The sequence below is a fragment of the Aspergillus melleus genome, assembly GCF_016097325.1.
Source record: "Aspergillus melleus strain CBS 546.65 chromosome Unknown contig4, whole genome shotgun sequence".
NCBI lineage: Eukaryota > Fungi > Ascomycota > Eurotiomycetes > Eurotiales > Aspergillaceae > Aspergillus > Aspergillus melleus.
In genome coordinates this window covers 2,168,032-2,193,241 of record NW_025763373.1, presented here as the reverse complement: position 1 = coordinate 2,193,241, position 25,210 = coordinate 2,168,032, and the positions used below count along the sequence as shown (strand labels likewise).

At 51.9% G+C, this 25,210-nt stretch overlaps 10 protein-coding genes across 10 annotated transcripts; 2 read left to right on the top strand and 8 right to left on the bottom strand.

Moving 5' to 3' along the window:
• Window positions 1-323: 323 nt before the first annotated feature.
• mfp (putative peroxisomal multifunctional beta-oxidation protein (MFP)) lies at window positions 324-3,386 on the bottom strand (the record flags this gene model as incomplete). The annotated part of the gene is made up of 7 exons (XM_046089394.1): window positions 324-1,649; window positions 1,703-2,111; window positions 2,170-2,557; window positions 2,619-2,708; window positions 2,759-2,867; window positions 2,932-3,159; window positions 3,231-3,386. The coding sequence occupies 7 exons, from the start codon at window positions 3,384-3,386 to the stop codon at window positions 324-326; spliced, it is 2,706 nt and encodes a 901-aa protein (XP_045945364.1).
• A 912-nt stretch (window positions 3,387-4,298) lies between these two features.
• URA5 (orotate phosphoribosyltransferase) lies at window positions 4,299-5,508 on the bottom strand. Its single transcript, XM_046089393.1, has 3 exons — window positions 5,270-5,508; window positions 5,075-5,210; window positions 4,299-5,002 (listed from the first exon to the last, which is right to left on the bottom strand). The coding sequence occupies exons 1-3, from the start codon at window positions 5,367-5,369 to the stop codon at window positions 4,516-4,518; spliced, it is 723 nt and encodes a 240-aa protein (XP_045945363.1). The 5' UTR covers window positions 5,370-5,508; the 3' UTR covers window positions 4,299-4,515.
• A 467-nt stretch (window positions 5,509-5,975) lies between these two features.
• LDX57_007677 (TDA10 family protein) lies at window positions 5,976-7,367 on the top strand. The gene is made up of 5 exons (XM_046089392.1): window positions 5,976-6,229; window positions 6,324-6,826; window positions 6,914-6,937; window positions 6,989-7,104; window positions 7,200-7,367. Exons 1-5 carry the CDS (start codon window positions 6,074-6,076, stop codon window positions 7,364-7,366), a joined length of 966 nt encoding a protein of 321 aa, XP_045945362.1. The 5' UTR covers window positions 5,976-6,073; the 3' UTR covers window position 7,367.
• Window positions 7,368-10,413: 3,046 nt separating this feature from the next.
• Window positions 10,414-12,768, bottom strand: LDX57_007676 (uncharacterized protein; the record flags this gene model as incomplete). The annotated part of the gene is made up of 1 exon (XM_046089391.1): window positions 10,414-12,768. Exon 1 carries the CDS (start codon window positions 12,511-12,513, stop codon window positions 10,414-10,416), a length of 2,100 nt encoding a protein of 699 aa, XP_045945361.1. The 5' UTR covers window positions 12,514-12,768.
• Window positions 12,769-13,607: 839 nt separating this feature from the next.
• On the bottom strand, window positions 13,608-15,605 carry RPL7 (60S ribosomal protein uL30). Its single transcript, XM_046089390.1, has 4 exons — window positions 15,539-15,605; window positions 14,828-14,939; window positions 14,467-14,633; window positions 13,608-14,412 (listed from the first exon to the last, which is right to left on the bottom strand). The coding sequence occupies exons 1-4, from the start codon at window positions 15,553-15,555 to the stop codon at window positions 13,953-13,955; spliced, it is 756 nt and encodes a 251-aa protein (XP_045945360.1). The 5' UTR covers window positions 15,556-15,605; the 3' UTR covers window positions 13,608-13,952.
• Window positions 15,606-17,172, top strand: dot2 (ESCRT-II subunit protein SNF8). Its single transcript, XM_046089389.1, has 2 exons — window positions 15,606-16,368; window positions 16,478-17,172. Exons 1-2 carry the CDS (start codon window positions 15,890-15,892, stop codon window positions 16,788-16,790), a joined length of 792 nt encoding a protein of 263 aa, XP_045945359.1. The 5' UTR covers window positions 15,606-15,889; the 3' UTR covers window positions 16,791-17,172.
• A 9-nt stretch (window positions 17,173-17,181) lies between these two features.
• Window positions 17,182-20,278, bottom strand: nip1 (translation initiation factor eIF3 core subunit c). Its single transcript, XM_046089388.1, has 2 exons — window positions 19,782-20,278; window positions 17,182-19,696 (listed from the first exon to the last, which is right to left on the bottom strand). Exons 1-2 carry the CDS (start codon window positions 20,119-20,121, stop codon window positions 17,436-17,438), a joined length of 2,601 nt encoding a protein of 866 aa, XP_045945358.1. The 5' UTR covers window positions 20,122-20,278; the 3' UTR covers window positions 17,182-17,435.
• A 1,069-nt stretch (window positions 20,279-21,347) lies between these two features.
• YAK1_3 (dual specificity protein kinase yak1) lies at window positions 21,348-22,504 on the bottom strand (the record flags this gene model as incomplete). The annotated part of the gene is made up of 2 exons (XM_046089387.1): window positions 21,348-22,111; window positions 22,165-22,504. The coding sequence occupies 2 exons, from the start codon at window positions 22,502-22,504 to the stop codon at window positions 21,348-21,350; spliced, it is 1,104 nt and encodes a 367-aa protein (XP_045945357.1).
• A 749-nt stretch (window positions 22,505-23,253) lies between these two features.
• Window positions 23,254-23,481, bottom strand: YAK1_2 (dual specificity protein kinase yak1; the record flags this gene model as incomplete). Its single annotated transcript, XM_046089386.1, has 1 exon — window positions 23,254-23,481. The coding sequence occupies one exon, from the start codon at window positions 23,479-23,481 to the stop codon at window positions 23,254-23,256; it is 228 nt and encodes a 75-aa protein (XP_045945356.1).
• Window positions 23,482-23,510: 29 nt separating this feature from the next.
• On the bottom strand, window positions 23,511-24,455 carry YAK1_1 (dual specificity protein kinase yak1; the record flags this gene model as incomplete). Its single annotated transcript, XM_046089385.1, has 2 exons — window positions 23,511-23,830; window positions 23,912-24,455. The coding sequence occupies 2 exons, from the start codon at window positions 24,453-24,455 to the stop codon at window positions 23,511-23,513; spliced, it is 864 nt and encodes a 287-aa protein (XP_045945355.1).
• Between the last annotated feature and the right edge of the window lie 755 nt (window positions 24,456-25,210).

Here is a 25,210-nt window from a genome sequence, read left to right as displayed (position 1 = left end):
AATGTTGGATTGGAGTTGGTCTTTTCGGAAGTCCCCATCGGTTACATTACTGTATCTGACAATACCATCCTCGGCCCATCCCGGGAGCTTCCAGTCGTCGGACTAGAAGTACCTTGGTATTCTACAGGGTGCAGATGGTGCAGATGGAGATAAAGAGTGCTCTTCATACAAGATCAGAATATGTATCAGTCTGGTAGCTATTACCCACAGGTACACATGTTAATAATCCACAACAAACAAAAGGAAATAATTCCAATAACAGTCATAATCTATGTACACAATTTGATTCACACTGCCCATACGCGTAGTGGGACGTTATTAGTTTACAATTTGGCCTTGGCTCCCTCCAGCAACTCGGCACCAGCACCGGTGATGGCAGGCTTGCCGGTTTCGACGACGGTGGCCTGGAACAGGACCACGTTGCCCTCCTTCCACATCTCCGTCTTCAGGGTCTGGCCCGGCAGGACAACGCCCGCAAAGCGAACCTTCAGGTTCTTGAAGGCGCCAAATTTGCTGAACACGTGCTTGCCGGCGACACCCAGGGAGCAGAGTCCGTGCAGGATGGGAGTCTTGAAGCCACCAACCTTGCTGAACTCAGGGTCGATGTGGAGAGGGTTGCGGTCACCGTTGAGACGGTAGAGCGCGGCCTGATCCTCGGAGGTCTTCTCCTCGACAACCACGTCCGCCTTGCGCTGGGGAGGCTTGTAGGCGGCAGTGGCTCCCTTGGGGCGAGACGCGGTGGGCTTGGGCGAACCGCCAAAGCCACCGCTGCCGCGGATGAAGACTGTGGACTCGTTGTAGAAGAGGTCCTCGCCCGTCTTCGCATCCTTGGTCGTGTATCCCGCAACAACCAAGGCGGCGTTGCCCTTGTCAACCACGTCAATGAGCTTGGGGTAGGTCAGGGTGTTGGCCGCGGTGGGGATGGGGAATTTGCGGACTTCCATGTACTGCTCGCCGTGCAGCAGCATCATAGGGGAGAAGTTGGCAACGATGTCCTCCATGTTCCAGGGGGTGGCAGTATTGAACCAGGGGATCACACCGTAGGTGGGAAGAGCCTGGAAATGCTCGTTGTTCTCGTAAACCAAGGGCAGATCGGTGCGCTTAGCACCCAAGCTGAGGTTGTAGAGAATGATGTCCCGGTCGACATAGTCAAAGGGAGTTCCCTCGCTGGAGCTCTGCTTGGCCTTCTCGATCGCCTGCAGAATGTCATTGCCACCCTCAGAGGCCCCACCCTTGCGGTTGCTCATGTTCGCCATGATCTTCTCGGCACCGGCCTGGCCGTCTTCGGGGTGGTCGGCACGTCCGTCGTCGAAGTTCGCAATCTCCTTCCAGTGCTTAACAACCTCCTCGGGAGTCAGCTTGACGTCCACGGGGAATCCGTGACCACCGGTACGCTGCCAGCGAGTGCGGGTGAACCAGCCGCTGCCGCACTCGTACAGACCCTTGGTAGAGGGCTCGGGCACAATGTCGGAGCAAAGAAGCACCACGAGCGGGGCAACGTAGTCGGGCTTGAAGGCCTGGACCATCTCCTCGGGCATGATGGTGCGGGTCATGTTGGTACCCGCGTTAGGAGCGATCGTGTTGACCTTGATGTTGTATTTGGCGCCCTCGAGAGCAAGAGTACGGGAGAAGCCGAGGATACCAAGTTTCTGAATAGAATTGTCAGTGAGAGTACGGGAAATGAGATCGCAAGGAGTCTTACCGCCGCAGCGTAGTTAGCCTGTCCAAAGTTACCGTAGATACCGCTGGTGCTAGCAGTGTTGACGATGCGGCCATACTTCTGCTTGAGCATGTGGGGCCAGGCAGCCTTGGTCACCTTGTAGGTACCACGCAGGTGAACATTGACAACGGAGTTCCACAGGTCGTCGTTCATGTTGGTGAAGGCCTTGTCGCGCAGGATACCGGCGTTGTTGACCAGGATATCAATGCGTCCGAAAGCATCGATAGCGGACTTGACGACAGCCTCGCCGTCCTCGCACGAGGCCTTGTTACCAACGGCCTGTCCACCCAGCTGCTTGATCTCCTTAACGACGGGCTCGGGGTCGACAAGGTCGTTCACCACCACGGAAGCGCCGAGCTTGGCGAAGAGCAAGCAGTATGCGCGACCGAGACTAGAACAGATTAGCATCCAGGTTTCATCAGATTGAGATTTGTTTGTTCAATACATACCCGGCACCACCGCCAGTGACGAGGGCAACCTTGCCCTTGAAGTCGGGCTCCTGTCCCGGCTGTGCGCTGGGAAGCTTCAGGCCGTCCTCCAAGAAAGACATGAAGTCGGCAGGACCAGTGGGGTATTCGGGCTGCGAGAAGTTGTTGACGTCGTTCCACTTGCGGGCAATAGCGCCGGGGGTCAGCGACGCATCGGTCTTCAGCAGAGCACCCTTGGCCCGTTCCCAGCGCAGCTTGGCCACATGGCCACCACCGACCTCGTAGATTCCGCCAGACTCGGTAGTGTTGGAGGAGTGGACCAAGGCGGCCACCAGGGGCACAACCCAGTCGGGCTTGAGGTTTTCCAGGACGTCGGGGGGCATAACGGTGGCCGTCATACGGCTAGCGGCTATTTATTCGGTTAGCTTTCCCATATTGCCTGCCACGGAAGAACATCATTTTTAACATACCAATAGGCGCGATAACATTGGCGATGATGTTGTACTTAGCACCCTCCTTGGCGAGGGTCTCGGTGAATCCGACCTGACCGAGTTTGGCGGCTTCTTCTGTTAGCTCCACGACCGATGCACACATGCCATAGTAAACCCACCGGAGTAGTTGGCCTGTCCGAAACTGCCGAAGAGGCCGGCTGCAGAGGCAGTGTTGATAACGCGACCATACTTTTGTTTCCGGAAGTGGGGCCATGCAGCTCGTGCGCACTAGAGGTTATACGAGTCAATACATGAAGGTATGTAGGAGAGAAGTCGCAGCAGGAATATATACCTTGTAAGCACCATACGTGTGTACCCGGTTGATGAGATCCCAGTCCTGGTCTTTCATGTTCTTGAAGCTGACATCCCGCAGAATACCGGCGTTGTTGAGGAGGACATCGATGCGACCAAAGTTCTTGATCGCCGTCTCGATGATAGCGTCACCGTTCTCAACGCTGTCGTAGTTGGCAACAGCTTTGCCTCCGGCAGCTCGGATCTCTTCAACAACGACGTCCGCAGCCTAAAATGAGTCCACAAGTTAGTTTCTCACGTGTACAAGGGCATGTGTGACCACCGGATCGGACACCTTACCTTTGACGACTTGCCGTCGCCGGAATGAGATCCACCCAGGTCGTTGACGACAACATTTGCACCTCTCGAGGCGAAGAAAAGAGCATATGCCTTTCCCAGCCCACCACCGGCTCCCGTCACAACGACGGTCTGATTGTCAAAGCGAAGCTCAGACATACTGGACAAGAATGAACGGAGAGAAGGAGGGGAGGGTTGGAGTTCAGTCAGTATCGGAAGGAGAATAGGGGAATAGGGATTAATAAAGAGGAGGAAATGAAGAAAAAGAAAGGGGGACGAAGCTGATAATGATTATAAATTGGGAGGAGAGAGGGAGATGATAGAGACGGGGGAAAGTCTGGGGGAGAACAAGAGTAGAAGAAGACCTTGGGATCTGAGGAGACAAAACGGACGGTCGCAGGGCTCGGCAAGGTGAACCTCGGCATCTTTGCAGGTGAAGCTCGGAGGTTTGGGTCCCACGGCGCCAAGCGAATTTGGGGCAGGCAGATGATCCGCCTTCACATGCCGACGCTCTGCACCATGATCTAATGGAATGCCTGAGGATTGCGGCCATACAAAGCTACCCCGGGAATCGAATGATTACTGATTACTCCGTGATCCGTCCATCTTGCGGAGTTGAATTCGACCTGATTCTAACCTCGGGGGACTTTGACTGCTCTCAAATCCGTGACTCTCCCATCTCACCGGACACTCCCAACAAGACACTAACAATAGCAACCACGACGACGTATTTGGTAGCGATCATCGAGTAACCGCACAAAACCCAAAGGAGACAGAATAACCCAACCAGAATAAAGGATGAGATCGCACTAAATGTACACCGGTGTACTGTGTAGTCTTCAGGTTGTTTCATTACATAAAATTGTCTGGCTACGGAGTGCACCGAATGACGCCGAATGACCATTTCCAAGATCCTGCTAGAGAGGAATGAATGGGTCCGCACTAAATGCTCGATCTCCGGGGTTCCGCGATGCGCTACCTGGTCATGTGCCTGTGCAGGGGGTTTTGAATAAGTCTTAGTAATCATGAACTGCATAAGTCCAAATATGTACTCTGTACTCCGTACCTTGTGTACATACATGTGCACTTCAGCAGAATGATACTATCAGACCAAGCGTTTGGTATGCTTGACTGACTCCCATCTGGCCTTTCAGAACATCCGAGGAAACAATTGTTTGGGCCCTCTACTACGAGCTCTATCCATTCGCGTTAGAGGTAGACAGGAATACGCATGTCCATGTTACCCAATTGATCTAATCAGGTCTTCCGCTAAACAAACCCTACTCATTTAATCACTGGCCTGGTATCTCTTCCGGTACTCCTCCAGTCTCGTAAAGTCTCCCTCGTCACCCTTGTTCTTCAACAGCACGATCAGATCCTCCAACGTGACGATGCTCGTCGTGGGCACACCGTACTCGCGACGGATCTGGCCCATAGCGCTCATCCGGGGCTCGCCATCATCGATGCCCTCCTTCTCCTTGGGTCCGGGCATCTTCTCCAGACGGTCCAGCGCGACGGCAAAGCCCACGACCTTGCCTCCCTCCTTGGCCACGAGGTCCAGCGTCTCCCGCATGGCGGTACCCGCGGTGATGACGTCGTCGATGACCAGGACGTTCTTGCCCTTCAGGGCGGCGCCGACGATGTTGCCGCCCTCGCCGTGATCCTTCTTCTCCTTGCGGTTGTAGCTGTAGGAGACGGACGCCCAGGTCTCGGGGTCCAGGCGGTGGAGCTCAAGGAGGGCGGCGCAGGCAAGAGGGATGCCCTTATAGGCGGGACTGAAATGGGGGTTCCAGTCAATTTACGTTTCCACAGGAAGGTCATAACATGGGAGAACTCTATGGGCTTACCCGAAGATCACATCGGGTTTGGGGATGGAGGGGTTGGCCGCGAGGAAAGAGACGATGGTGTGAGCATAGGCGGTGGAGAGGGCGGAGAGGAGCGCAGAGGTGTGGAAGGTTCCGGCGTTGAAGAAGTAGGGAGAGTCTTGATCCGGGATATCAGCAATTATTACGGCGAGGATTCAAGAATTTGGAAGGACATACGACGACCGGACTTGAGGGTGAAAGTGCCGAAGGTCAGGACATTGGCGGAGAGACAGGACTCCAGGAAGGCGGTCTTGTAGGCGGGGAGAGTGGCAGCCATGGTGATTGATATGGATTAAGATTCAAATAACCAGGGGATCTATACACAGCACATACACTGAAAGGAGCAAGTCAATCTGAGCATACGGCGGGGTATCTAGAAAAAAGATTGACTGCCCGCGGGTGACATAAGCAAGGCCCCTCGTGCGCTAGGGCTGGTTTGGGTTTAGCGTATGTATCTACCAATTCATCCGGTGTGCCTGTCTCTCTATACTCTGTACTCTGTACTCTGTATAACAACAATGTTAACAAGAGCAATCGCAATAATGTTGAACCTCCAGATTGATCACAAAAGAGGCAATCAGCTCTGGCACTCTCATCATGAAACTAAGACCTTGGCACCGCCATCTGAGAGCACGGTGCAATGCCCACCGAGTGCTTCTCGATCAAGCGAGTAGAATCCATTCATCTGTACATACAGAGTGGCATTTCGCATGGATTGGTTCATGTAATAGTGAACCAGAATGAGAAAGCGCCCTCGGCCTAACATAGTCCGCCGAGCAGCCTCCGCAGCGTTTCGGACGAGATCTAGTCCGGCGGGTGGGTAAACGCCGTGGCAGAACCTTCTCCAGATTCCACCCGCTCGGCTTTACTCCGACATACATCAGTAAATAGCAGTTTATCAACACTGCGCATTCTTCTGACTTTACAACAACCCCTCCAGATCATTAAGTATTTCAAACCACTCAGTTCCCGTCGCGCATCATGCCCGAAATCATCGATGACAAGTCACAACACTGTATCCCCTTCCTCCTCGAGCGATTGAAAGCCCATCAGGCCCGATATGGGGACGACCCCACCAAAGCCCCTCCGTTCTTCCTGGGCCTGAACGGCGTCCAAGGCGCTGGCAAAACCGTCCTGGTATGTCAAACATATTTCTGTGTCTCAGTGCCATGCAATATTTTCTTCCTTTAACTGATTCAATTCAACTAATCACCGTCCCTCCCACCGCCAGGTATCCGCCCTCCAATCAACGCTCCGATCCCCACCATACTCCCTCCCCGTCGTCACCCTCTCCCTCGACGACCTATACCTCACGCACGACGCCCAGCACGCTCTCGCACAATCATTCCCCTCGAACCCCCTCCTCCAACACCGCGGTCAACCAGCGACACACGATCTCCCGTTAGCGACACAGGTCTTCGAATCCCTCCGCGCCGGCCGCCCCACGGCCATCCCGCAGTATGACAAGTCCGCGTTCGCGGGACAAGGCGATCGAGTCCCCCAGTCGCAGTGGGAGATCGTCAACCAACCGGACCAGGAGGAGATCAAGGTGGTCATCTTTGAGGGATGGTGCGTGGGGTTCCGCGCGTGGGATGAGGCAACTCTTCGCGAGAAATGGGAGGCTGCGGTTCGCCAAAAGGAACAGGGCGAGTATAACGGGCGTCTGGGGCATGTGAAGTTCGAGGACGTCAAGACTGTGAATGATGCGTTGCGCGCGTATGATTTGATTACGGAGTAAGTGGATTGGTTGTGGTTGCATTCCCTATCTTCTATGACATGGTCAGACAGATTTGCTAACCACCGTGATGCGTCTACATGCAGCCAGTTAGACGCTTTGATTCATATGTACGTCTCTCTTCCTCAGTGCATACATTGCCGAGGCTAACCATATCAAAGCGACGCTCATGGCTCGCATTACGTCTACGACTGGCGACAAGAACAAGAAAGGACACTCCGCGCCGCGAAAGGAACGGGTATGACGCCGGAGCAAGTCACTCATTTCGTTGATGGCTGTACGCATATCCCCTACCTCTCTCTCTCCTCTCTCTCTCCTCTCTCATTGAAATGAAAGAGACAACCAAAATCTCCTACTAACTAAAAAAAATAGACTACCCCTCCTACGAACTCTTCACCGAGACCCTCCGCGAAGGCGTCTTCAAGCCAGCGCCCCATGCAACAACCGCTACTACCTCCTCGTCTGCTAGCTGGCAGGGCAGACAGCTTCGGTTGGTGGTTGATAGGAACAGGCGGGTTCAGGAGGTGATTAGGATTTAGATTTGTTTAAGAATAGTAATAGGTAAGGTAGCATAAAATTAGTAGATATCTCGATCCATAACATGGCCTCAATCCTATTACACAGACGAAGAATCGAAGATGTCCATCAAATAAAGAGTTAGTTAATATTTAACTATCTTGTACTAGAACCTCTGTCAGGACATTATGCAAGAGAGCGTTGAAGAGGATCAGAACTGTCGGCAACCGCTAATTCTTACCCGGGTGCACTGTCTTCATCTGATGAAAACCCAATATTAACCCAACTGAGTCAATGATCAACCCTTCTAGTCGAAAGTATAGCCCCACGATGCGGTATCCTGGGGGCGGTCGGAGGGTACGAATGCTGTAATTGACCCCAGGTGCTAAATGGCGGTTTGATTCGGAGGATAATTCGCGGTGATAATTGGTTCTGAGCTTATAAGGGTAAGATTAGACATCCAAGGTAATAAGGGCTTGATGCTTACTGTCACTGCGAGCGGGTAAAGTTCAGATGTCCGCACATCGATTTCAGACAGTATTTCGTGGGGTGCGTCTAATGTAATGGATGCTGGATCGGTATGACAAACACCGACACAAAAGGTATCCGACCCTGTTTGTGCGGATAGGCCGCGGATACCTTCAAGGCCGCCAGCACCGTATATTCTGATAGCTTGTAGACCTTGTTCAAACCATAATGTTTCGACAGGGAATCTTCCAAATTTGTTCACTAATTCTCTTTCTCGATCAGGGTGTTGTTGCACGTAAAGTGTTTCATCAATGAATTTGTGGCTAGATAGTGATGGATGTTTATTTCTCATCAGAAGAGTTTCTTCGAATGAAGGTGGGGTTTCATAATGCCAGCTGATGTCCCGAAATTTAAGTGCCTACTTATTTGATTAGCAATATCCGAGAAGGAAAGGTTTTGCACTCACATCACGAACGACCCGAATTCTCGTATGCTTCTGTCTTAGGCTAAACCCTGCCCAACAGCGACTGGAGGCAGGATCGCCAAATAACCACGGTGAAGCGCCATATTTTATACTTGTGATTCCCAGTTCATCCGCGGCAAGCCCAATTGTTTCGATTAGCATATCAGAAACATCAAATTCACAGATGCTTTTGGTCCTGACGCCAAGGAATAACTCTGACTCTGTCGAAACAAAACCGATTCCACAGACGTAACGTTTACCTTCCAGACCTATACTGCATACTTGAACGATTCTGGTGTGATCTGGAATATTTATGAAACTTTGATGTAGACCAAATTGATGGTTTACTGCCTGGAGAGGAGCACGTGGATTGAATGTCGGTACTACCTGGATTTTCCAATCCAGAAATGGTAGCAGTCTAGCGATTCGCGCCGCCCTCTCCACAAGTTCCCATCTTCGGTCCAGTTCGCTGAACCGAGCCCAGGCGGAAAATGCAATCATCAGAATTCTCTTATCCTCTTCTCTGTTCATGATTGTGGTCGTGCTGCAGCGGTAAAAATAAAGTGGATTTGTGCGACAGAACAAGTTGGTGTAGGACAAGGTCTCTTTGCTGGCACGGAAAAACCGAATCAGATCTGATGGCGATAGGTATTCGAGGATAATTATCAGGATCTCTGACGGCAGTTTTAGCAGATGAGATACGAGCCATCCGGCTTTATCTGGCTGCAAGAGCAATGCTGTTTCTTTCGACTGAGGGAGACATTTTCGAGGCCTTATAAAGATGGACGGATCTGGGCAAACTGGAAATGCTCCTAGGTTAGATTTTCGGTCGCTACGAATCAGGAAAGCTTACCGGAAGAATGTAGCCTCCAGTCGGATCCGAAGTTCCTTTCTCGGTCAGGCAGAATCGCCTGGCACAGTTTGAATGCTTGGTGAGGTCCGATCCCCGATCCACCAAACTCACGCAAAAGAAGATAGCACGACGTATGGATGAGGAAGGCGTCTACGGAGGTGAAATAAGGAGATGGGTTAAGTCTGAATTGTGTTCGCTGGTCAGGAGTGGCGAGGTCCCTTGATTCTTGCAAGGAAACATCCTTATTCAAACGAAGAAAGCCAACGTTGATACCTCTGTTTCTCAAAAAGACTTTGGCATTTTAGATGATGTTGAATAGCAGAGGCACCTGGTAGAGAAGTGTACCTGTATTAAAATTCTTCGTCCAATCTGCCTGGCCTACCCCACAAAAACAAATCACACACATACGCGACGATTCCATTGTACGTCACCAAGTCGGTATCAGCTGGAGATCGACAAAATTGTGGGCAGTACGGAGTAACATAATTTATCTCTTGTTTGATGTTAACTAACTACACAGGATGTTGATGACAAAGATGTATTTGCTAACGTAATTCCCGGATCAATTCTTGAAATAGGTTAGTGGGACTTAGCACTATGATCTGGGAAAAGGAGGAAGAGTATATTTGGTGACACCATTTCCCGGAATCAGGAGCCAGATTACTCTTAAGAACAGATATAGTTATCTCAAAAGACAGCTCATTATTGCCTGCTTTCAATGCCTGCTAATCCCATGTGTCGGCCATAGTCCCTACGAAAAATCAAGGATTATCATCGTGACCATCGGAAACAAAGACTATTCAATTCCGGAAAACTAGGTATATCCAAGCGCACCTACTGCCCCAAACAAGACAGTCTGGAAATCCTCGTGTTATACTTATGCGGTCTCAACACGCTTGTCCGACGTGACTCTCAGTGAATTGATATTTTCAAAGCTGCCTGAGAATTAGCTAGTTGTTCATCATCTTCATCAATTCATTCAATTTCTTTCTCTTTGGTATAGAAGGTTCGGGTGTCTGTATAAGAAATAGAGATTTCTACTATCTTTCTAACTGTAAAATCTCGTATTCGATGAGAGAAGCGCGAGTGTCGTTGAGGTCCCTTTCCATAGTAGGATTTGCTGCGTTGCGGGCCTTGCCAAGCTCAACAAGGAGTCTTATCGGTAATCTTCAGCCATTTTACGTTCGTAGGCGGAGTTCTTCCTCCCTTTCCAGCTTTCCCATGAGGATGGCCACATTGGCGTCGACCGGCACTGCCTTCGTTCCAAATACCTCACGAGCCATGGGCTAGTCCATGATTTTCACAACTTGCGCTCCCGTAACACGCTTTATGTCGCGAAACAGGTCATCAATATGAGTGAAATAAGTCCGCATATTTCTTTCGGAAATGGCAAAAATCATCCCGACAACCTGTAGGTCTCGGTTGAAGATCAATGCACCGGAATCTCCGGGCTCCGAAAAGGCACTGCTGTTAGTGATCGCGTATTCTCTGGTGACTATCGGCCTCTCTACCCCATTGGCCATCTCCGTGAGAATGTGAAACTCTGCGAGCTCGCTGTAGTAGCCCGCGGTGTAGCCGGTGGCCCGGCCACACTTGAACACACGGTCGCCACCGCTCATCTTCACGCCAGAACCATCAGCCAGTATACTACCGACCTGAAAAGGGAATGGTAAGTCTCCAACAGCCGGACGCTCGAATGTTGCAACTTCATTCAGTCCCCTCCGCATGGGCAGAGGTTTTATGAGAGCCCAATCCATGTTAGAGAGGCTGATGGCCCCCGGGGCCATAGTGGTAGGAACGATCGAGTTGAGTCCCGAGCACGCAAAAACATGTCCGAGGTTGTTAGATTGTAGGGTACGGAACGACTGAATCCTATCCTTCGCTTGTTCAGCATAATCGAGAGCCTGTTGATCGATCTGAAAGTTTCTCACGTCACGAGGGCTCACAAACTCGTCATTTTTAAGATAATTCTTGACCTTCTGGTAAAGATATCTGGTGGTCAGTGCCTCCACCTGGGCATCCCATTTCCGAATGGCTCGGTTTAAATCAAGGACACTCGGCTGCTGGACTTTAAGCAGGGATTCGGCCACCTTATCACCGGGAGTAATTCCCTTGATCCGCCACCGTGCAACAGCTACGTTCATTAGCAAGGAACCATTAGTACTTTCAGGGAAGTTGCTGCCTTTACCTAATTGCTGCTCGGCTGAAAGAAGGTCACCGGGGGGTAGCACGCACTTTGCACAAGTTAATCCAAACTGTTCCCATCTCCCATTGCCATCCTTCATCTCAACCCAGCCGCCAAAAGTCCCAATTGCGTACTCAGTTCCCTGAACACCGATGCTCTGCCCGACTTGGGCAGGAGCTGTGAGGGCTGTTAATGGAAGTCTTGGGCCACTAAATCCACCTCCGCGCAGGACCCTATCTTTGACAATCCGAACTGCCACACTGGACAGCTCAAAGCTGTCGAGGATCCAAACAAGGTGTTCTCTGACGCCGCGCCAATCCTTGTTCACCGACGGGTCGACCGTAACTAGGACTGTTACCTGCTTCTCCTCTCCGGGAGCGGTGATCTCGTAGCAACCCAGTGTGGTCCATTGGTGAATAATAGATTGCTGTATAATAGCCCATGCTACCCTCTCCCAAGAAAAGATGGGCAAGGTGTTTCTGACTGGATGGAGGATTATGGGATCAAAAGCTCTTGGGTCCGCGAGCTCAACAGACACACCAAAGACCCCATTGCTGACGAGAAAGGAGTGGATTATTCTTGCAGTTGTAATCCACTTGTCGTCAATGGAAGACCTGTTGGCGTCGATGTAGAGAGTGAGAGCCGGTGTAGGTTCTGGGTCATAAACCGACGTTCGGCCGCAAAAGCCCATGTCATGGAATCTGATATCGGCCGTTGCCAAGATATCTCTTACTCCTTGGTTGAGTGGGGCAACGTTCTCAACGACACGGCTGTAAAAGGGATGGTCTGTTGGGACTGCGATAGTTTTGACTGGGATGGCGCATAGATAAGGCCCTCCAACCCGGAGATCTTCGTCGGAGAAGCCGTCCCACTTGACAACATGCTCCTCGTCACTTGAAGAGCCATGATTGCGACGCTTCCTACCATCTGAGGACGACGGTCCGGATCCGACGAGGTGGAGGCACTTGGGGGATGCATAACTTTCCTCCCTCTCCGAACCTCTTGAAGCCCGAGGCGGGGAGGACAGGGCCGTGATCGTAGACATTTCAAGATCTAGGAGGCAGGGACTAGGATTGGAATCGCTGGTTTGGAGGTCTAAACCGATAGCAATAACAGGTGGTATTGGTATTTCAGCGATGGAAGGCGCGAAGGTTCGGAGAGTGGGAAAGGAAGAAGTAAGTATGACGCCGAGTTTACTCATGAGAGGAAAGACTTTCCGGACGGGCCTTGGTAACTACCGTGATATAGTGACAGAGCTGAAGCCGTATGATCACAGTGAATGAATGACCACCTACTCTGTAGGCTCCATTTCACCACCATGGAATGGATTCACTCTTCTCAGGAGAGGTACATACGTAGTTAGGCGGTTTTACTATACAGTAGGAGAGGAATCAATCTAATTTTTTCAACCCGGATACCCTCGACCGAGTGAGTCTACTTCTGCCTTCTGTCGTCCTCTTCCGGACAAGCCACTGACCGGTAGTAACCCTCCTACGCATACCGCCCCTGCTCCGGTTGACGCCAATGTGGCCATCCTCAAGGGAAGGCTGGAAAGGGAGAAAGAACTTCTCGAGCTGGGGCCATGATTTGGGAAAGCGCAGATGCCGTAGAGGGGATTCTTAAGGCAGCGGTCATTCTCATTCCTGTATTCTAACGATCATTCACCTTATTTATTTTAATCAATATCATCAGAAGCATTGTTGAATTCTTCTATCTCCTCGCTAAAAGTGTATCCAAGCCCCGTAGACGCCAGTAGGGAGGAGCTTTCGGCGTAGTTCGAGAGGCCATGGGTGTGGCAGACTTTCTGCTCGAATGCGAGGTAGGATTTGGGCCAGGTTCCTGTCACAGGCCGAGAAGGTAGGTGCGCTTCTACCAAGACCGTTTAGTTTTTGCATGAAATGGAGCGTTTAACTACTAGACTACCAAAAGACCAGAAGACCAAGTCAACAGACTAGGTACGCGCATCGCTTTACATATACATAGTGGTTCTTGGTCAGTTCGTACAGTTGGTATCGCCAGGTTGGCAGGCCGCTAGGTTTACTAGTAACTAAGTTACTAGTAGAGGATTGAAAATGTCTGATATCAAAGATTGCTAAATAAGAAACTCTTAATATTAAAAAAAAAAAAAAAAAAAAAAATAGCTACTGCTTTCCGTTCCCTGTATTCCAACATTTGGCAGCCTGCCCCTGGCACTTCGAATTCCTACATCATGCAGTGGAGGTCACAGGATAGTCAAGACGAGCTATTATATGGGTAGATCCATCGAAGATACGGGGCAAAACAAAGTAATAGAGAAGAATAATTCATATTATGCAGTGGTAGAACATATACATCAAGTATTAATCAGCAGGTTGATCGGACCGTCCACGCGCATCTCGGCCGAACCGTCTGTCTCCCTGGACAGAAATTGTTCTTCATGGCTAGCATAGTAGGCCATCACAAGACTCGACAACATTGTGACATACGGACAGCTACGTGTATAGGAGTACAAGAACTACGCAGAGAAGAATGGAGTTGAAGGTTGCCTAAGCTTTTGAATTTTTGTGTACCTGGATCCAGACCATTATACTGCTAACCGAGAAAATGAGCCCTTAACCCAGACAACCGAGCAACAGCCATCGCCCAACAGGATGAAACAATCTAGTTCATCTGGCGGATGAGGCCGTTGATGTTCTCCTCACGGTTACCGTAGTCACCACCCTCGATGAAGTGCTTGAACTTGCGGGTGTGGAAGCCACCGGTGGGGTTGGAGAGCTTGAAGGGCCACAGGAAGTTGTTGGCCTGCTTGAAGTTGGGGCCAACGGTGTAGATCTCGTGGATCAGATCCTCCATACAGACGATGCCGTACTTGCCGAGGTTCTCCTCGATGATCTGGTTGTCGGTGAGGGCAACACGCTGCTTGTCAACCTTGCCGTAACCGCGCTTGTAGACGAGCTCACGGACGGACTTGAGGTTGGGGTATCCGTAGGCGATGTAGGGGTTGATGATGGTCAACATCTCCTGGGTAGCCTTGGAGAGACGGATGAAGGTACCGTTGTTGATCTGGAGCAGACGGAGCAGCTGCAGGATCTTACGGGGCTGGGGAGGGATCTTGTTGATACTGGACGACAGTTAGATTGTGATGCAACTAGACAGTGTGAAAGATAGAACATACCCCTTGATACGGATAACGAAGACCAGCTTAGCCTCGTCCTCGACCTGGAAGTTACCGTCCTTGCGGGCAACACGGCCGAGACGGATCTTCTCACGCTCAGCATCGCGGTACTCCTTGACGTAGGACTCAGCGCGCTTGAAGATGGTAGCACGCTTCTGCTTGTTGGCCTAGAGTTTCTCCGTTAGTGAGAAGAACATTTCATCAAGTTGATGCAAAGCAATTGGTAAAGCAATGTGTCTCATCCCCGAAAGATGGTTAACGAAAGCGACAGCATCGACCTTGTGGTCTAGTCGCGTAGTGGTGTGTTGTAATCATCGAACAAAAAAAATGAAAAGAAAAGAAAGATTTGCAAAATACTAACCTCCTTCTTCTTCTGGGCCTCCTCACGCTGAACAGCGCGAGCCTGCTCCTGGCTCTTGCGCTTCTTCAGGAGGGTCTCGGGGACCAGCACCTGGTTGTTGGTGGGGACGGTGCTGTTGGAGGTCAGTTGAGTCCGTCCATGGCAATCAGACAAGGCCAAAACTTCGCCGAGTGTAAGAACTGCAGCTATAGTGCCACATTCTCATACTGAAGGCTAAAAGAAAGCACTCGACGACATCAATTTAATCAGTGAGGCAAAAGGCCAAGGTCATGATCCTGGTCAAGCATATTCCAGCGTTGCCATTGTGGATCCATTGAAGACGCAAGCTCTTTCTTAATCCTCATCCGACAAAACCCCAAACAAGATGTTCGGGAATTGTATTGACGCTTTTCGTTCCCATCTCGATAAGCCGGAGAAAACTCTGACCAGAGACGGGAAGCGATAGCCGACAACAATGATTTTTAGAGAGAAGGCAGCATGGCTTTCAACTCCAACACCCCTGACCCATTCTCAGTTCCAATCCTTTGCTTCTGACAATTAAGTGAGAGGCGAGCTCATGGAGGGAGACGATGGTCGCGGGAAAGATCGAGCTGGTGCTTAGCAGGTTTTTTTCAAACTGCAGCATCTCCAGCGAGAAGGACGACTATAACCCCAATCCTTACAGACTCGTGCGACGAATCAACCGGAAGGGATCATAAAAGGGAAGCATACGTAGCAGTCGAGGCCATTGCGACGGTCCGTAAGAGTTCGCGAGTTGGGCGGTTGGCGAGGGCTGTCGGGGTGAAGAGAATTGAAAAGGAAATCTGCTTTAAGAGAGAAAATCGGTTGTGGGCGGTCGGGTAGCACTAACCTCTATACGGCTAGCCTAATGGAGCCAGCATTTTCTTGGCACCTCATGCACTTAGATAAGCCGTGCCCTTATCGACCCAGGGTATGCCGAGTCAGCTGACCGATACCGATAAGCGCCCCCGGACGGTTTGGAATGACCGCATCCTCAGTATGGCGGCGATGTTGTCTAGATAACACCGCCAACCCCGCAAATCACACATCAACATCTCAACCATGTCCTCCCGCCGAGGTGTTGGCCTCGGAGCCTTTGCAAATCGAACCCAGGCCAGCCAATCCTACGCCAACCATGGCGCCAACCTTCGCTCCACCCACCTCTCCTCGCTCCAAACGCAACTCTCCGTGTTCCAGTCCGTCCTCCACAGCTTCGCGCTGGAGCACAGCTCAACCATCAAATCCAACCCCACCTTCCGCGCCGAGTTCGCACGCATGTGCAATACGATCGGCGTCGACCCGCTCGCCGCCAGCAACGTGAAAGGGAAAAATGGCCGGAAGGCACTGGGCGGCGAGACGGGCAGTTTCTGGACCCAGATCATGGGCGGGGATATGAATGATTTCTACTTCGAGGTTGCGGTGCGAGTTGTGGGACTGTGTCGGGACACGCGCAGTGAAAACGGCGGCTTGATTGGTGTCGAGGAGTGTCGGAAACGAGTAGGCAAAGGGAAAGCGATCGGGAGTGGTCTTGAAGTTACGGAGTATGCGCATCTTGAACCCCTTCCTTTCCGTCACTATTAGCCCTTCCTTCGCCTTGTTCAAAAGGTAGAAGTAAGTAATTGGGTCACAATGAATACTTACATGCTCTAGTGATGATGTCCTCCGTGCTGTCAAATCGCTCGAGCCTCTGGGGTCAGGCTTTTCTATCATCCGAGTCGGAAGCAAACAGTATATCCGATCGGTCCCGAAAGAGCTGAACACAGACCAAGCCACCGTGCTAGAGGCTATACAAGTACTCGGATACGTGAGCATATCTATGTTGCGGCTGAACTTGAACTGGGAGAAAGCGCGGGCCCAGACCGTCATTGACGATCTGCTAGCCGACGGTCTGGTCTGGCTCGATGCCCAGGCTGAAGAGAATGAGTATTGGTCACCACAGAACCTACTCGATGATAGTGGGTGAATCGGTGAACTTACTTTCTCGGTTTAAGAACTAAAAATGTTTTGGGGAGGCATTCGATAAGTGCACCAGCGGATTAAACGGACAATGTTGTGAGCGGGGTGGTATATATATATCGACCCACCCCGCATCTTCAACATTTGATTCTAGGCTTCAACCTTAACACTAGTGCACGCACTGCAGAAGAAGACGTGACCCATAAAAATATCGATGGTGCAGCGTCGAGTTTCGAAATTCTATAACCAGGCATCAGGCTGGGAGGTTCTGACAACCTGGGCAAGACCACGAACTACCCCTCCAATCGAAGCTACGATGCGTCACATAATGAATATCGCAAAGACTACCTGGCTACGTAACATGATACCCTGAACATTTCTCGAAATCTATTTGAAATTTTTATTCCCGTCCTTTTCATTCCCTCATATAATTCAATAAGACTCATCTGTAATTGTAGCAGTACTGTATGCAAGACGGAAAGAAAAGAAAAGAGTTGAGGACATCCTCTGCCGTAAATGAAAAAGATATGGAAAAGGAAAAAAAAGAGAAAAAGAAGCCATAATGGATAAAAGCACATGGAATCATACGCAGTTAAATTCCAAGAGAAGCATTAAAACCATGAAAAGATATGAATGCCATTACTAACATTTTTTAGGCCTTGATAGCTCCACCCAACGCACCACCACCGAACTGCTGTCCACCAGGGCGGCGACCTTGTTGACCGCCAGGGATTCTGGGGCCACCACGGGCCTGGCCCTGACGAGGACCACGGCCACCACGGGCGCCGGCGCCCTGATCGCGCTGGAAGGCGTTGGCCATGCCTTGAGTGCGCTGCTCGAGAGTCTTCTCGTTGGCCTCCAAGAGGTTCATCGACTTGTCGGCGAGAGTGACGATCTGCGACTGGAGACGAGACAGCTCGACACCCTTGCGGAAGACAATGGCGCCGTTGACCTGGTCGAGGGCAGCAGCCAACTCCTCGTGCGAGATCATGCGGCTGATGATAGCAGCAATCTTCTTCTCGGGGAGCTCGAACATGTTGGCCAGAGTGCCGATAGCCACGCTGTCGTAGAAGGGAGCGTAGGTGAACAGGTAGGTCCGCAGGCCCTCCTCCTGGATCTGCTGGGACAGCATCTCCTTGATCTTGTCGGGCTGGGGCATCAGGTCCCAGATCTTGATAGAGCCAAGCATCTCGGCGGCCTTCTTCCAGTCACCAGCGGCAAGGAACTTGGCACTCATGATGACACCATCACGAGTGTTCTCGGCGGGACCGGTGAAGACCTGTCGCTCGTTGTAGTCCAACATACGGCGGAAAGTCTTGGAGATGATACGGCGCTTCATCTCGGGGGAGGACGAGGTCTGGGCCATCAGGGGAACTTCCAGGAACATGCTAGAGGTCAGGTAGATACATTCAAGGAGTTCCAGGTTGATGTGCATGTGGAAGGGCAGCTGGCGCTGACGCTCAAGGCGCTCTTGCTCCGGCGACACGGTGGAGTAACGCTGGAGGATGATGCCCTGGGCAAGGAGCTCTTTCTGACGTCCGCTGCCGCAGACTTCGGAGAGGGTGTTCTGAGCCTCGTAGATAAGACCGGCGCGGAAAGCACAGAGACCAATCTGGACCAAAGTGCGGTTGAAAAGAATCTGGGTGCTGACGTCGAAGTTCGAGATGCTCTCGGTAAGGTGCGACATGAGCATCAAGTCACGCGAGCGGTAGTACTGGTCGTGCAGGGCAAGGAAGTAGATCTGAGAGAGCATGGCACGCGCTCTGATGATGCCATCGCTGAACTTGAAGAGGTAGTTGCAGAGCGTCTGGACGAGGTTCGTCACATCGCCAGTCTTGCTGCGAGGGGTGATGGCCGAATCCAGGCTGGTGTCCAGGGTCTTCCAGGTACCCTCCTCCAGGATCGTAACAACCTGGGAAGGCTTGAAGTAGATGTGTTCCAATCTCCTCATGACCACCCGGTTCAGGCTGTCCTGTCGGGGGTCGCTCTTGTCAGACTTGGTGAGACATTCGACATAGGCCTGGGCGCGGACAATGGCGGTGTAAAGCTGCTTCTCATCGCTCAGGCGCTCGATATACTCGGAAGTGTGGGGGTCAATGTGTTGCAAAGACCGGGTGAGTTCGTCATCGAGTCTCTCAACGTAGGAAACCATGCTGCCGGGAATGTAGACCTTCTCGCCGTCGGTGGGCTGGGGCTGCTTCTCATCGTCCTCCCACTCTTCGGCACCCTCGGCGACAACGTAGTCGGGGTTGCTCTCAAGGACGGAAAGCAGAGTGGTGAATTCCTGTTCAGCGAATTTCCACTGATCGATGCTCATGTAGTTCGCGGAGGATGAGGAGGTGAGGTCGAAGCGGGTCGAGATGAGGGTGAGGTAGACACGGATGCGCTGGTAGGGAGACTGGGAGACTTCCAAGAGCTTCTCCATCGTTCGGATCTGCTCAAGGCGGTCTGTGTTCTTCTTTCCACGAGATTCGACAATCACACGGAGATGCTTAAGGATGCTCTCGGGGGTGTACTGGAGAGTCTTGCCACCACGGCCAACGGTAGCGAAGCCGTCATCGTCGGCGGCGGAGACGGCAGCAGGCGCCTCGACACGCTCAACCTTGGTCTTGACGGGCCGGGGGGCGGCGGCGGCAGGCTTGGTGACCTCCTCGTCGGTCTCCATGTAGGTATCCTTGTTCGCGCGGTACTTCTCGACCTGAGTGGCGTACTCCTTGTTGTTCTTCTTGATACGTTGCTTGACGGCGTTGAATCCCTTGGCGTTGCTGGTGTTCATCTTCTTGTTCGAGGACTTCTGCTTGACGATGGTCTCGTTGACGAGATCCTCAAGGTCCGCAACGGTCTTGACGTAGATCTTGGGGGTAGGGCCAGACTGAAGAACCTTGACGATCTGGCGGTTCAGCTTGTCGAACTCTAGAATTCCATGTTAGTAAAATGCACCGTGTTTTTCTTTCAACTTCTTCCCCGGAATCCCCCTCCAAAGAAAAAAAACACGCACCGGCGGAGATGACGGCCCAGTCGTTAATCTTCTCGGCATTTTCGATGAGCTTGACGGTGCCCTCAAGTTCCTCCAGCCGCTTGTCCTTAGCACTCTTGACGACGGTCACTTTCTCCTCATCCTCACTTTCCTCGCTCTCCGAGACGTCCCTCAAGAAACGGTTGGGACCGGTTTCACCACCGGCCTCGTCATCGGAATCCTCCTCCGAGGAGTCCTCCTCCTCGCTGGACTCTTCCTCCTCCGACTGCTTCTCCGCCTCCTCACGATCGCTGTAGAGCTCCTCCTCGTCGGACGAGCTGCTGTCGCTGTCGCTACCGCCACCGTAGAAGAAACGCGACATTTTGGGCTGGTTTATCGGGTGATCGGATCGAGAGACGTCGCGAAATTCAAATAATCGGTCGCCTGAGACGCGAGCGTGACGCACAGTCGAATAGAGATGGTCTAGGCGATTCCCTTAAACCAGTTGGTTGGCTCTTCGCTGAAGGAAAATCCAGTTGTGAGGTTCGGGAGCCGCAGATTGGTCTGCGCGAGCCACACACGAAATTTAAGCGAGTTGGCGCCTAACCGCATGGGGCAGGTGGTGCCTGAGGCCACACACGGCAGAGTCATCGAGACTCCGCCTCCATCATGTTAAATGTGGAGATGCCATCCCTCGCTCTGGACTCTATGGAGTAGGGAGTACAGGCAGAGCGAGTTTTGGGGGACTTACGGAGGCCAGTGTCTTGTTAATTGTTTCCCACCCGGATTAAGGTGCGCCGCGTTTAATTCCAGACAGCTAAGAGTGTCAATATTCCATTCGAGTATCCAAACTACAGTAATGCTCTTGCTCTTTTTATACGGGGCTAAAAAGGAAAACAAAAGGAAAGGTGGCTATAAACGGAGTGGCAATGTCAGTCAGTGCCCTATGTAAGAAAGGAAGAAGATAACATGAGATTCGACATCGTAATGCAGTAGCAGTGACTAAGACAAAGAAAGAGAGGGGGTGGGGGTGGAGAAAGATATAAAGATAATTGAATCGCGGTCTTTCCAAATACTCCAAGCTATGCCGAAATGAGACACACACGCGAATATGAAGGAGTTGCGGGGGGAAAGTTGTAAAGCTAGAGATGAGCATACGAAAATCTGAAAGCTCAAATATAGAAGCAGGAAGACGGCGGTATCGGCGAGAGGCACCACGGCGACGAATACTCGCAAAGGGCAAGTTTCGCGTCACTCGACACCGTGAGAGGGTTGAAATGACATTGCGCTTCAATGTAATTCAACATGACGCCATCCCATGCGCCCGAGGGCAATAGGACGGATGTATCTCGACAATCGGATGTGAAACCACCAACTCCTTCGTCAGCCATGGGCTGGACGGGCAGGACTTGATAGCAGAGCAACCTGCTAGAGGCTCCAAGAAACGTTTCAATCACCACAAGAAGCCGACGACAATTTGGAGCAGCCCCGCGTTAATCACCCAAGAAAAACGCGCTCGGAACACTCTTGTTCAGAAGTGTATGCTGGCTATAGTACAATGTTGATGCACCTTCGGTGCCGCTTAAAACTGGCCTAGGATCAGTGCGTTCAATGCCATTGGTTGGGCGCGGCGTAGCCGTCACCCCCCAACACGCCATCCTCAAGGGTGCGAATGAAATCCCGGTTACGGGTGCCACCTGCACGGCTTCCTCGACGACGCTGGTTAGCAGCGTTAGGGTCAGCGTACCCCTCAGGAGGCGGAGGGTAATACGCGGGACTGGGTTGCAACCGAATGGGTGCATTAGGGTCCAAATGACTGGCGACTCGCTGGATAGTAGGCGGAATTCCTCCTCCTTGTGGGTCCATTGTTGAAGCACGTTGGCGACCGGCCCTCGTAGTTGCCTGCGCATACAGACTTTGAGACGGCGCGTATTGAGCTTGGGGCATTTGACCCGGCATCATGTTCATCTGGTGGCCGTACCCGGGAGGCTGAGTTGGATATGGTGGGGGAGCACCTTGCTGATGACCGGTAAACATGCCGTTGTACATAGGAGGCGGCTGTGCATGAGATGGCGTGTGGAACTGATTCATCTGCATCGAGTACGCATTCTGCGCCGCGGTTTGTGCCTGGGCCGCCTGGGCCGCCCTCTGCTTACTTGTCGCCTCCGCCTGTTGTTGTTGCTGGATTCCAGGGGCGACCGGTTTGCTGAGCGCCGAGTATTTCAGGTTCATCGGCGGCACAAAGGGTCCCGTGAACTTCTGTTGAGTAATGAAAGGATGCAATTTGGCCTGTTGGGGCGACCACCGCTCAAGCGGGTTGATGGTCAGTAAACCTCGGACGAAATCGATGAAAGCTGTTCGGTTATTGATTTCTGATCAAAAACATTAGCAAATACTCGGCGCGGTTGGTGGGAACGCTACATACCCCGCTCGATTTCCGCCTGTTTCATGTTTTTCCGTGGCATTGGATAGCTCCGGATTATTTCTTCCAGCGTTGTAGCCTGGAAATACTTCTTGCTTGGCTGTTCCTTCGTGTTATGTTCTCGAGAATACTGCTCCAGACTCTTCAGACGATACGTCTTCCTTCCGAATTCATCGTGAGTCTTCTCGAAGAACTCCCCGGACTGTTTGCCCATCTCCAGCATCCAGGGAGGAGGCAAGCCCATCATGTCTACAATGCGGCACACCTGATTGTATTCGGAAGATCCTGGAAACAGCGGTAGACCGAGGAAGAGCTCGACAACAATGCAGCCCAATGACCACATATCGATCGCAGAGGAGTACCTGGAGTGGATTAGCAGGTGGGGTTTGCGGGGGACTAAAGGTAAATCTACGTACGGCAAGCCAAGTAGAACCTCGGGAGAACGGTAGAATCGCGACTGAATATAGGTGTAAACTGTTTGCCGTTCGTCGCACGCAGATCCGAAATCAATGACTTTGATTATGGGGCTTTCCAGGCTAGAAGGAGCTGGGAGATTAGTCCTTGTAATACATGACACGGGGGATGGACAACTGACTTTTTCAGGAGTATGTTCTCCGGTTTCAAGTCACAGTGGATCAAGTGCGCCTTGTTCAGAAGACTCAATGCATTGAGCAATTGTTGAGCAAACACCCGTACCAGCGTTGTGCTTAACCCTCGGAATTGGTTTTGTTTGATGAGTTCGTAAAGGTTAACACTGAGCAATTCAAAAGTCAAACAGAGATGCTGTCTGTGGATAAAGGTGTCCTTCAGTCGGAGTAGATGGTGGTCGTCGTTTTTGTCGTATCTGCTGTTAAGCTGTGGTGCCACAGGGTAAGCTATGGTCCATAAGAGGACGACGTAGAGGAACGTACCAGGTCCAAAACAGAGACCTCCATCATACTCTGATTGAAGTAGGCAGTTTTATTTTTGATGACCTTGACAGCGACGACTTCCTGAGTTTTCAGGTTCTGGCATTTCACGACCTGTCCGAAAGTGCCTTGACCAAGCACATCAAGAATGAGGTAGCGGTTTCTAGATCAGTGGTTAGCGCCATTACACACGGCGAGTCCGGACAAGAGATGCCGAGGCCTGAACGCACTTGTGACCAGCTTCCTCGCTCCCCAGGATATCATTCACATATAAGATGTAGTCGCTATCTTCGTTATCGTATCCATCATTCTTGACACCCTTGCTGGGTTTGGTGAGTACTCGTCTCGGGTTCCTCGATGATTCGTAATTGAAGCCCGGGTTGCATATCCGATAAGTGGCGGGCAGATGCATCGTCAGAGCTTGAAGGGGCTGCGCAGATATTAGGGAAAGTTACAACGGCCCCGGGCGACTCGCAAGAAACTTACACTAATGAAGCCGCCTTCGGGATTAGCTCTTCTGTATGGGGGCTGCACATTGATGCGTGGCTGAAGCTCCTGGACCGATTTGATTTTCTGGAACTTGGGCACCGGTCCGCGGCCTGGTTGCTGGCTGGCGCCAGACATGGACGTGGGGCGTGGAGACCTCCCATCTTGTCCAAAGGCCGCACCGAGCTGAGATCCTGCCGAGGGAGGGTAATATTGGTCGAGGCCCAGGTCTGTAGACTGCAAAGGAGGGAGCCTAGGGGGTCGCGATCCAGTCGCTACGCAGGGGTTAGTTACTGAGCGTCATCCGAGACAGCACGCATGCAAGTATAATCAAACAACAAGGGGCAAGGGCTCACAGGGAGGCGACTGATATGGTTGAGGGGGCGAAGAGTAATTCGGCATTCTCGTCGGCGAGCGTCGAGTCTGGTTGGCAGCGGGAGGATGGACGTAGGTAGCGGGACCCTTCCCGGGACTCGAATTATACGGCATCGTGGGTGACAGGACGTTCATCGGGGAGTACCTGCGAGCCGCCGAAGACTCTTCGTGAGGGAAGTACTGAGAAGAAGGCCGGCTATGGTGAGTTGGCCTGGCGGCAGAGTATTTCGCTCGATTATACGGGTCCGCGTCCTCCATGGTGGTGTCGGCATCAGTGACATAATCGCGGCTACGTGGCGTCGCGGCCGGAGATGATGCCATAGAAACCGATTTCGAGTTGGCGGTCATGGTTGGAGGCTTGGCCGTCAGGGCGGGTGTTTGAAAAGCTTCATAGGTATAGCCAACAGGAGCCTGTTGTGCTTGTTGTGGCTGACCACCGTACTTAGCAGCAAGCGGCTGCCCGTTATTGAACTGCGCGGGACGGCCCATTAAGGGATCCTGATAAGGCTGCCACTGCGAGTCCATCTTTCATCCGCCTCTTTGTGTTCCTCTCTCGCGATGAATGTCTGGCCGGGGAGTGGGAGGAAGGAGGGAATTGGATAGGATGATCGATCGTCTGTTGCCGTGGACAGCGCACATGCACTGCGACCGGGAGGTAGATAGCAGCGGGGACGGCCGACGCAATCAGGCGGAGACGCGGAACACGAGCGAACCCCGATGCAATCGAGGGGTGGGAGACGAGAAGGAGGAATTGATGCTAATTCCGATTTGTGTGGCACCTCATTATCCGCAGGGTTGCTTGGTAAAGGTAGAGTGACGGACGGTGGGAGTGGGTGGTCCAAAGGGCGAAGGTTGCAGAGGAAACGGGGGGGCGGTCGCAATGCACAGTGGGAAGGGAATGGGTATCGACACGCCAAGGAGGCTGGGGGCAGGGCAGAAGCCAGAAGGACTTGCTTGCACACCCGGAGTAGCGCGGGAGTAAGTCCACGGTCCAAAATGAACAACAGAATAATAGAGAAAAATTAAATGGTGGGAGACACAATTAAAAAAGACGAAAAAAGAAGAGAAAAGGAAAATAAAGGGGAGAAGGTGGAAAGCGACGCCCAGCGAGTTGAGCGAGAGAGGCTAATGCGGAGGGAGGAGGGGGCGAGGAGGAACGCGAGAAGAAGAGAAGAAGAGAAGAAGAGAAGAAGAGAAGAAGAAGCAGCAGAAAGAAGCAGAAACACCAAGTGGAAGTCCTGGGGGCCTACCACTGGGATGTTACGCGGTTTCCAATAAGG

Bases quoted from the DNA above. Each gene is read 5' to 3' on its own strand.
- URA5 (XM_046089393.1), bottom strand. From the start codon at position 5,369: ATGGCTGCCACTCTCCCCGCCTACAAGACCGCCTTCCTGGAGTCCTGT. The intron at 5,211-5,269 runs GTATGTCCTTCC...TCCCGGATCAAG, and splicing joins CACCCTCAAGTCCGGTCGTC to ACTCTCCCTACTTCTTCAAC. The intron at 5,003-5,074 runs GTAAGCCCATAG...CCCCCATTTCAG, and splicing joins AAACCCGATGTGATCTTCGG to TCCCGCCTATAAGGGCATCC.
- LDX57_007677 (XM_046089392.1), top strand. From the start codon at position 6,074: ATGCCCGAAATCATCGATGACAAGTCACAACACTGTATCCCCTTCCTC. The intron at 6,827-6,913 runs GTAAGTGGATTG...GTCTACATGCAG, and splicing joins GCGTATGATTTGATTACGGA to CCAGTTAGACGCTTTGATTC. The intron at 7,105-7,199 runs GTACGCATATCC...TAAAAAAAATAG, and splicing joins CACTCATTTCGTTGATGGCT to ACTACCCCTCCTACGAACTC.
- RPL7 (XM_046089390.1), bottom strand. The intron at 14,634-14,827 runs GTTAGTATTTTG...GAGAAACTCTAG, and splicing joins AGGCCCAGAAGAAGAAGGAG to GCCAACAAGCAGAAGCGTGC. The intron at 14,413-14,466 runs GTATGTTCTATC...ACTGTCGTCCAG, and splicing joins TTCGTTATCCGTATCAAGGG to TATCAACAAGATCCCTCCCC.
- dot2 (XM_046089389.1), top strand. From the start codon at position 15,890: ATGTCCTCCCGCCGAGGTGTTGGCCTCGGAGCCTTTGCAAATCGAACC. The intron at 16,369-16,477 runs GTATGCGCATCT...TACATGCTCTAG, and splicing joins AGTGGTCTTGAAGTTACGGA to TGATGATGTCCTCCGTGCTG.
- nip1 (XM_046089388.1), bottom strand. From the start codon at position 20,121: ATGTCGCGTTTCTTCTACGGTGGCGGTAGCGACAGCGACAGCAGCTCG. The intron at 19,697-19,781 runs GTGCGTGTTTTT...ATGGAATTCTAG, and splicing joins CTGGGCCGTCATCTCCGCCG to AGTTCGACAAGCTGAACCGC.